The following is a 10,358-nucleotide window of genomic DNA, read 5'->3' on the forward strand; positions in this document are numbered from 1 at the left end:
TAAGTAGGCTAGTGTATAACCATTAAATATCTATTATATTTCGTAATCGTGAAATACCTTGTAATGTGTGATAAACTGACGCACTTAAAAGCCCCACCACTTTATAGATGACGACGGACATTTTATTCGCGACTTCTGTTGAAGCCGACAGTCATTGGCTGATGTCTGAACATGCTGCATTCTGATTGGCTGCAGTCGCTGTCACTCAATCTCACGCTGCCAATGCACTTAACGACTGACCTACTAACACAGATACATGTGAGTCAGTAGCCACCTTGAGAGGGAAAAGCCCAGGGAGGAGAGCCAGGTACTTCACAACTTGTAGGATTTCATCGACATTGTATTTTACCAGATGGAGAACGTACACTTCACTGCTCCTGACAACTGACCAGACTCCAACCAAGGTAACAAAAAAAGTCTTTATTTAAAGGGTGAACATGAACGCAACCTTGTTCTTACTTCCAGCTTTCTACGGGATGGTGTTGTGTTTACGTGTTGGGTAAAACGTGGAGAATCACAGCGACGCTCAAACTAGCTTAATTTTTTATTTCTTGCGTACTTTAAATTCAGAAATGGCCACGTTGATATTCACACTACACGTCAAACCAAGCTCAAGTTAATCGAGCTAATGTGTAGTATCCCGGTTATTACTGTACTGTATTTATCGCATGTATATTATCTATTAAAATAGGCATAATGGCCTTTAAATGCAACATGTATTATCAGTATTGTGGCACGTAGGCCTATTGGATTGCGACACAGTGTTGTAATCCTACTAAATGTGGCACTGACGTTATCAAAGCCGTGTTGTTTTGGGACTGTTAGTTATTTTAATTCATTGTTCTGTACTGTAAAGTCTCCTCACGTTGGAGGACTTTTCAGGGCGTAGATAGAGCTTCTGCAGCCGGCTGTGTCATGAGGAATCTCGGCCAGGATGTCAACAGTGAATGGGTTACATTGTACCAGCATGTTACACAGCCATCACCTTCAATACCACAGTCCTTTATTCGTTACACAAAGGGGAAATGCACACTGTTACAGCAGTATAGACAGACGAATAGTACAACACACAATTACAAAATTAGGTATTCAAGATGCAATGCTTTTATTGTCATTTGCATACAGTGTAGTTATGACAATGAAAATCGTAGGTCAAAGGCTTCTCCAACAGTGCAACAGCAATTATAGTGCAAGTAATGCATATTTGAAATACAATAAAAGTATGCATTCAGGGAAAGTAAGTAAGCAGTATTTATAGAATCAAATAAGTGTAGCATTGCAAATACCGTCTGCTAGCTTGTTGATTGCAGTGGTGAATAACAATGCAATTACATAATATACATATTCTCGTTGGGATGTACAAGTAGCAGGCAGTAGTATGTATAATATCCCACACCTGTTGTATTTTAACTTAAAAGGGGAGAACACACCCTGTGTTATTGCCACATCATTGCATAATGTCTGCAGCCAGAGAAAGTGCTGGCAGTGTTACACCAGTACATCCATGTGTTTCACGGACACAATGACAGGGACAATAGGACGGGATGACGGTCCGGTTTATCCCCTCCGCAGGCTGCATGCACCCGGACCCGGTCTGAACCGACGGTGAACCCCCGCCACCCCCCGCCCAAACCGAGCTCACGTTGCGGTAATATTACCACCCATTTTTGTCACGTGGGTTCCACATTTAGTATTGATGTCATATGTTGGCTCGTTAGGAAAAAGATCCACAGTGGAGAGTCACACAATCTCAACATCTGGACATGGTTTGCTCTGAGAAAATAGACAAAGAAAAGACTGGCTGTTTCTTCTTGCTTTTTTTAAATGGGAAAATCAGGCATGAAGAATTTCACAGTTCAAATTGAAGGCTATTAAAAGAGCAGAGGTGGAAGAGGTTTCATAGTGGAGTAAAAGTAGAAATACTTAACTGTAGAGATGGAGTACTCAGATCTTGTACTTGAGTAAAAGTACAAGAGTGTAGGAATACTCTGTTACAGTAAAAGTCCTGCATTCAGAATGTTACTCAAGTAAAAGTAGAAAAGTATTCTCATCAAAATATAGTGAAAGTAGCGACAGTAAAAGTAGTCATTGTGCAGATTGGTCCATTTCAGAATAATATATATGTTTTATAATGATTGATCATTAAAGTGTTCTCAAAGCTGGTGAAGTTGCAGCTAGTTTGAATGACTTTGTATACTGCAGGGTAGCTTGTGGATTTACTCCAGGTGGAACTAAAGTCTGATTTAACACTTGATTAGATTTCACATCATTCATCCACATCTGTGAAGTAACTAAAGCTATTAAATACATGTAGTGGAGTCAAAGTACACCATTTACCTCTGAACTGTAGTGGGGTAGAAGTACACAGTAGCATACAATGGAAATACTCAAGTAAAGTACAAGTATCTCACAATTGTACAGAACTTGAGTAAATGTACATTGTTACTTCCCACCTGTGCTAGGCTAAGTGGGCTTGTTTGGGATCCTGTTTAATCGGATTCAGAAAAGTTAGCAGGCTTAATCATTGACTTCCTAAATGTTGACCCAGGCCTAAGTCAGTATATATGGGACATGTCTCCACACCCTGAGCTTCATTTCTATTATTAACCTTATTTCTATAAGCCGAAAACTTTCTGCAGCTGACACACTTTACTTAACATTAGTTATGTTTGAGGGTGTTAGCAGGAGTGTGTGTTGTGCAGACCTCATGTTACAGGCGGCTGTGTGTGTGTTTGTGTGTGTGTGTGTGTTTGTGTGTGTTCCAGCTCGCTCCAGGCCACGTGTTCTCATTACAGCTGTCTGTAGCCCTTTGTTCCTTCTTCTCTGGATATGCAGAACAGGACATGTTGCCTTTTTAAACTACCGGCACTATGATTTGTAGCTTAAGCGCAATAAATCATAATTACAAAGCAAAAAAGAAATTTGATACTAATGAATCATCTAAAACATGAACGTCGACTCATAACATTACAAATATATCTATAATTAATCTGATTGTATTACAGGGAAATACATTACTTTAGAGTATTGTTTATTTGAACATGAAACTTTTGACATCTAGAACTTCTCTCCTTTTCTGTCATTCCACAGATTTCCTCAACTCAAGTGGATTCGTCCAATGTGGCAGTAACTAATGCTGCATTCAAGCATTATGGTGTACAGTTGAAGACCTATGAGCACATTAGCCAACAGTTAAAATATGCAATCAATCAAGCAAGAGGTGGACAGCGAGGCCTACAGTGGAGACGATGCTCTGGTCCTGGCGAACGGAGACGTGACGGGCCACAAAATCTCTGGCATTCCCTTCAAAACTTCCTGTCGCAGGAAAAGAGAGTTCATCCCAGAGGAGAAGAAGGACACCATGTACTGGGAGAGGCGCCGCAAAAACAACGAAGCGGCCAAACGCTCCAGGGAGAAGCGGCGCATCAACGACATGGTGCTGGAGAACAAGCTGATGGCCCTGGGAGAGGAGAACACCTCCCTGAAGGCCGAGCTGCTGTCCCTGAAGCTGAAGTTCGGCCTGGTGAGTCTGGCAGCGTATTCCCAAGAAGTCCAGAACTTATCCAGCTCCAGCAATATCAACGTCTACCAGGAAGTAGTCCCACCCAGCGCCAGCCAAAGTTCTTCCAGCAGGGTTTTGGAGCCTCTTCACTCGCGCAGCAGCTGCATATCGGTCATCAAGCATTCACCTCACATGCCCGAGACTCAAGGGGTCAAGAAAGAACCAGCAGAGAACGCACAAGAGAGAAGAAGCCCCTACGAACTGTACAGAAACTACATCACCAGCCCTCTTTCTGGAGTCTATCCGCAGGCCGCCGCCTTCCTACATCTCACCCGATCCTCCAGCAACTCCCCCAGGAGCTCAGAAGATGGCGCTGTTAGTAAATCATCCGACGGAGAGGATGAGCAACAGGTCCCCAAAGGTTTAACGCCGTCTGCAGCCGACCCACGAAGCGTCATCGTCTCCACACACAAAGTGCCGGATGCCAGTTCTTCAGCTTTGCCCCACAAGCTGCGGATCAAAGCCAGAAGCATCCAGATTAAAGTGGAGGCTATCAACCCGGAGTACCCTGTCGCAGTCTCAGAAGAAGGAGCATTCTCCACTCCGTCGTCCCCCTGCCCTCTTTCTCTCCAGGTCACCAACATGCAGACCTGGAACCAGCAGCCGTGGCACAGAAGCAGCTCAGACACACTGCAAAACAAACCCATCGCGGAGGTTAAAGACCGCTCCTATGCACCCTCAGAGGACTTGTATCTGAGACATGGTCCCCCCTATCTGCCTGCTCTGAAAAGACTGATCCAAGCACAGCACTCTGGGTCTCTGATGGACTCGATATCCAAAGGCTGTTCCTCTGCATGACCGTAGTGTCTTCTATACTTCCCACTGTACTTGCTGTTGCACTGTGTGGTTAAACAGGGTTTGGATATGTGGTGATTTTCAAATGTTGGAGCACAATGTAAGGTTGATAGATTAAAAACACATTGAGGAGCGGGAGGAGCTACCTGTACTGTAATGTCACATTCAAATATAATGTAGGCCTAGAATAGCACACCGTTATTCATTTCATCAGTACAAAGAATTCTGTTCACCCGACTTACTTCTATATTCATACAAATACTGCTTTCATTCACCTTTTCCAGACCACTGCCACTACCTGATCCGTACCGGAGACAAGATTTGTTCTGTGCATGAACGCATTTTAGGTACTTTTTGTCACTGCGATCATTTTACGGCAATTCTGATCTAGTGCTGATATAACAGGGTTCTTTTTTTGTATTTGTAACGTTAAAAAAAAACATTCAAGTTCATATACAACTTTTTGAATATTGTATATGTACAAAGCACCACTTTCAAAAATAACAAATGCTAATAATAATAATGAACACATAAAAACTGACAAGACATTGAATATATCAATTACATTTAAAAATATATATAATATCGATATGAGGGCATTAAATACGACAAAAGAGAAAGAAAGAATTTAATTGAAATCACTTTATGTTGACAAATAAAACTTTAGAAATACAAATAATAAAATTGGGAATTTTACAACCCTTACAATCTAATGGTCCCCTTAAATTTGATATGAAAAAGTATCTTAGGTTCAAATAAGTAATTTTTCATCGTTGAATGACCTTCCCAATTACTTTATTTAACCAGCTTTTCTTTGATAATATATTACGAAACTAGCTCCGTATTTTAGGCATTCTTTACCAAAACAAATGAAAAAGTATTTATATAATAAGGAAAAATCTTAAATGACAGAACAAGTCAAACCAAAGACAGCATTATTTTAAGTAAATCCCAGAAAACTGCCGTAATTCCCACCATTTTGTTCAGATAGCCATCATTGGAAGTGGCGGCATTTTCCCACAAATCAGATTTCAGGTACGGATCTGGAAGCACCAACCACTCTGTGTCAATGAAACGCAACGCTTCCTTCTAATTGATTAACTCAAAGTAGCTGGAAGGCTTTAATGGTGAAAAATCGGTTGAGTTTTAGCGAGTGGCTTGATCAGGAATCTAAAAAACGTCATGTTAAAGTGACTGGGATGAATTGATATGACCTGACTCTCTTCTTTAGTCAGTGTAAAGTGCCTAAAGGAAACCAAGCATTGACAGCCTAACAAAACATGATATTACGTTTACCTGCCACTATATGAGAAGTTACAGAATCATTTACCAAAGGCTAATTGACTAACTGGGTCTGCCCTTCACTATAATGGAGGTATAAGCCCCCGTTAGCGCTCTGCTTTGCTTTAAAGCTGTTTCAAATGAGGTGTTATGGTTACTGGATCCATCTGTATTCTGGTGTGGTGCCAGGTCTACTTACCTCTGCTTTGAGTGAATATCGTGCCATGCTTTTTTCTATTGGTTTGTAATTATCTGCACAATTTCCAAGACGTTCCCTAAAAGAAATGTTGTAATTTGATACTCATTATGGGGGAAAGAGATGGACTATGATTCAAATTAGGTCCATATGAACACCTGAACATGCAAAGCTACGGATTTTGTAAACAAACCAACCCAATTAAATGTCGTTTTTTTTAGTAGAGGACACCCTATTTCCCCTAGAATTGGTACCAACCTCAACGTTCTTTTAGGGAGCTTTCTAACAATCAGGACCCTAAATGCTGCCTTTCTGTTCTCTCTCTCCTCCTGGTTGACCAATCAGATCTTGGATATGTTACTCTCCATTGTCTCTGCTGTAGTTTTTGAATATGCATAACAAGTTACACACCTGGGCTTTTACCTAAGCATTTTAAAAAGGCTCTGTTGCACTGGTTCACTGTTTGCCAAATCGCTTTTTTCTTTTGTTTTTTAGTGGATTTGTATTCAACAGGTGGTTTAAACTGAGACTGTGTTTGAAACTGGCTGGAGATTTGTGATTCTGACGGAGCTGAGAACTGAATTACTGAATAAGCACAATGTATCCTCAATCAATTGACATCTGTTTGATCAAAGAGTGTCCAGAGATTCAGTGTGTTATCCGCTCGATTGAATGCATTTTGTAATTTTCATATTTGGTGGTGATACAAAGAAACCTCCTGACCTTCTCTTTTGTTCAAGTGCATTCCGTATTTTAGTTTTTAAAGAAATGCCCTACTGAATCTCCCAGTAAAAGATAATCACGATGCAGATGAAGTCCAGTTCTGTATCTGAACACTTTTCTCAAGGTTTATTGTAACGGTGAGTTTCGTTCATAATAAATGTCTAATCACTGAATCGAGTATTCTTTTTTCTGTGTAAATATTCCAATACATCATGGCTCCTCCAACAGTGCAAAACACAGTTTAATCAGTGCAAGAGGCTTATGGTGCAAGTACAATGCAGGGATAAGGACTTAATAAACTATATATGTGAAGTAGAATGAGATAAAACTGAATGTATAATTTTATATTTTAGAGTAAATTAAAACACTGTTTATTGTAATATTATACATATACATGTGGTCTGTGAACAGATGAGAAACTTCACAGAGCCAGTGGTGGGAACTAAGTATATTCACACAAGTACTGTATTCAAGTGCATATTTGTACTTTAGTATTTTCATTTTATACTACTTTATTTTATTTATTTAATCGTGTATTTGGCAGGGACAATGCACAGTAATGAACACTTAAAACATTAAAATGTGTCAAGCGTAACAGTGATTTAGCTTTGAGCTCATTTCCATCCGCAGTCCCTCACATACAACATTTAAGAAGATTACATTTTACAAACAGCAAAAACAAAATACATGCTACAAGTGCTAAAGAGCAAGAGCAGCATACACAAGTATTTATGACATGGTAATATATCTAGCAGCAACGACATATAAAGTGCAAGATGAGATACCCCTGTATTGAAGTGTATTCAGCTGTGATTGCACGTCTGTTTGTTTTTCATCCATTCTTTGAGTTGACCTTTGAAACTATTGAGAGTGGGACAATCCCGTATCTCAGTTGGGAGGCTATTCCACAATGAGCTGCCTTTAATGGAGACTCGAGAGGACATTTTGTCCAAAAGTGGTCCGTCTACGGTGGACTTCAGTCTCCTCTGGTTTCTGACCTAGTGCAGCGTCCAGTGTGTTTTTTGTGGATGAATTCCCCTAAATGGGGGGGGGGGGCAGTCCATGTAAACATTTATAAATAAAGCACATACTTTTAAAAGACTTAAAATTGTCAAAGCTCAAGAAATTGTGTTTTTCAAGGATGGTACAGTGGTGAATATGAATAAGGCTTTCTGTCAAACACCTTGATAGCTCTCTTGAACGTCTCCACTCCATTTTGTAAGCAAATGTTGTACTTTATTTATTCAGATTTTGACCCTCAAAACTTTAAAATAAGATTATTTGGTATATATAAAACAACTACATTAACATTCAAGATATCAAGATGTTCTGTTCAAAAATATATTTCACCATCCAGCTTCTTAAATAGGAAAATGTGCTGCTTTTGCTTTAAAATATTCAAATATATTTTCTGCAATGAGTACTTTTACTCCTAATACTTAAAGTACATTTTCTTCAGAGTATTTAAATACTGTAACTTAAGTACCATTCTCCATGCAGTACTTCTACTTGACATTTATTTTCACAGTGCTGTATTAGCACTCCAGTAAATAATCTGAATACTTTTCCCCCTCTGCACGTAAGCAATACTTGTACTTGTAATTAGATATAAGTCTGTGGCCTAGATATTTACCATAGATATTCTTATATATTACTCAAATCCCTTGCAAAATACATACATGTCATTAACCTAATCTTATAATTTGAAAATGCATTTCTCCCACTTCCTTTATTCACCCAGAGCCGTTTTGTATTCACCATGCTACAGACTCCCTGTCACGTGACGCCACCACGTGACTGTGTCAAAGTTGAAAGTCAAACACAACACTGCAGCTCTTCTTCAGCATGGCGGTGCAAGCAGGACACCGAGCCCTGCTGCAAGGTGTGTGCCGGTTGGTAGGAGCCTCCTCCGGCTGCAGAACACATGTCTGCTCCGGTACCGGGTGGCTCTCTTCTGTCCCGGGGACACGACACTACAGCTCGGACCCGAAGGAGGACCTCCTAGTGAGGCACTTGGAAGGAGAGGACTCCGGTAAGTCCGCTCACAGAGTCACTCTGCCCGGTCCAATGTAAGTGCTTAGTCCCGTTAAGAGTTATAGCAAACGGTAACCGACTGTGAAACGGTTTTTAGAGCCACAATGAGCCACGAAGGAGCCATTCCGGTGTCTGACAGCAAAGCAGAGTGTACGCGATGACGTTATCTTTGTACGTGACAGGCAGCCAAACATTCACATACAAAATCAGAATCAGAAAACCTTTATTCGTCCCACAGAGTGGACATTTACATATTTTACAGCAAGTATAGTCAAACATAGCTTATCATTAATTAAGAAGCATGCATAGAAATACAAGATAAAAGTAGGAGTTACAATATTTACAATTTACAGATTTATTTCAGAAGATGTATTGAATTGTCTAACTAAGTGGGGGGCCAGCAATAATATAATATGAATGAAGCGGTTTATACTGTATATATATTTCACATAAGTATTATTGGACAAAAGTAGTATTGCACAACACAGGTTTTATAGTCTTTGTTGTTATATGTGTGGTGGGGGTCTACCAGGGGCCGTGGTGGTTTTAAAGACTGACAGCTACAGGAAGGAAGGAAGGACCCAGACAAAAAACCAAATAATGTCTTTTAAATATTCCAATGAACTGAAAGGTCCAGGTGCATACACACCAAATACATAAATAAACCAAAACAAGCCAAACCGGACAAGACAATAACGTACATTTTTTTTTTGAGCTTGAGGGCTTTATGGTCGAAATAACCCACACCAAAAAGTTATATAAATATTTTCTAGAACTTCTATGCCTCTTCATAGTCCCATTAATAGACCACTTTCCCTCAATGGGAACTACGTGTACATTTGGGGAAACATATTGATGTCTCTGTGAGCTTTAAATTAGCAGATATGGTCTAAAAATTAGTTTTATTGATGTCTTCAGCTCTTCTATCAGTATGGTATACTATTATATTTCATTTATGATGCTTTTATCCAAGGCGACTTACAATAAGTGCAATCGACTATGAAGAACTCAAAATAGCAAACGACCTACTGGTACAAAAAAAGAGAATTCCTTGATTTATGTCCTTTTTCTTTTGACGACATGCTGCTCTTCATTATGTTGTTTTTACCTCTGTGTGTAATTACTAATCAGCGTAATGTCTCTCTGCTTTCAGGTATTGTTGTCGTTGGGATAAATCGACCAAAAGCAAAAAATGCCATAAGCAAGAATCTGGTCAATATGGTATGTATTGCTCTTTAAGAGTTTACTAATGTAACGTATATATTTAACCAAGATCTATTGGATTAACCAAAAGTCGTAGTGTGTGTGTGTGTGTGTGTGTGTGTGTGTGTGTGTGTGTGTGTGTGTGTGTGTGTGTGTGTGTGTGTGTGTGTGTGTGTGTGTGTGTGTGTGTGTGTGTGGGGCTTTAGTTAAGTTAGATCTCAAGGTTTTTTCCGCTTTTGTTTGTTAATACAGTGAGTTTCACATTTAAATCCTCAGACCATTTGAGACTGTATCTGTTGCTTTGGTCTTCCAGATGCTTGAGGCCGTGGAGGATATCAGGAAGAATAACAAGGTGCGCAGCGTCATCATCTGCAGTCTGGTTCCTGGGATCTTCTGTGCAGGTACTGTACACCCTTTGTTTATTATATTGCATCGGACGGCTTTAGGACCTGACTAAGTAATCCAGGGCAGGGGTTCCCAACCTTTTTTCTCAAGAGCCCCCCCAGATGACTCCTGTTGGAAGTTGTAAATAATCTACAAAATGGAGGAGACCGATCTGATCGG

General features: G+C 40.0%; 2 protein-coding genes across 3 annotated transcripts; both read left to right on the forward strand.

Moving 5' to 3' along the window:
• Positions 1-218: 218 nt before the first annotated feature.
• On the forward strand, positions 219-6,724 carry nfil3 (nuclear factor, interleukin 3 regulated). 2 transcript variants are annotated; one of them, XM_010783774.1, is made up of 2 exons: positions 219-404; positions 3,091-6,724. In XM_010783774.1, exon 2 carries the CDS (start codon positions 3,200-3,202, stop codon positions 4,358-4,360), a length of 1,161 nt encoding a protein of 386 aa, XP_010782076.1. In that variant the 5' UTR covers positions 219-404; positions 3,091-3,199; the 3' UTR covers positions 4,361-6,724. The 2 variants fall into 2 exon arrangements, with proteins under 2 accessions (XP_010782076.1, XP_010782079.1); XM_010783777.1 differs by lacking the exon at positions 219-404 and adding an exon at positions 1,430-1,648.
• A 1,592-nt stretch (positions 6,725-8,316) lies between these two features.
• On the forward strand, positions 8,317-10,195 carry LOC104956305 (methylglutaconyl-CoA hydratase, mitochondrial-like; the record flags this gene model as incomplete). The annotated part of the gene is made up of 3 exons (XM_010783778.1): positions 8,317-8,589; positions 9,745-9,812; positions 10,108-10,195. Coding segments are annotated over exons 1-3 (343 nt in total), but the record flags the coding sequence as incomplete, so codon positions are not given.
• Between the last annotated feature and the right edge of the window lie 163 nt (positions 10,196-10,358).

Source organism: Notothenia coriiceps, unplaced genomic scaffold (genome assembly GCF_000735185.1).
Source record: "Notothenia coriiceps isolate Sejong01 unplaced genomic scaffold, NC01 NC01_scaffold00025834, whole genome shotgun sequence".
Lineage (NCBI taxonomy): Eukaryota > Metazoa > Chordata > Actinopteri > Perciformes > Nototheniidae > Notothenia > Notothenia coriiceps.

Coding starts and splice junctions, on each gene's coding strand:
- nfil3 (XM_010783774.1), top strand. CDS start 3,200: ATGCAATCAATCAAGCAAGAGGTGGACAGCGAGGCCTACAGTGGAGAC.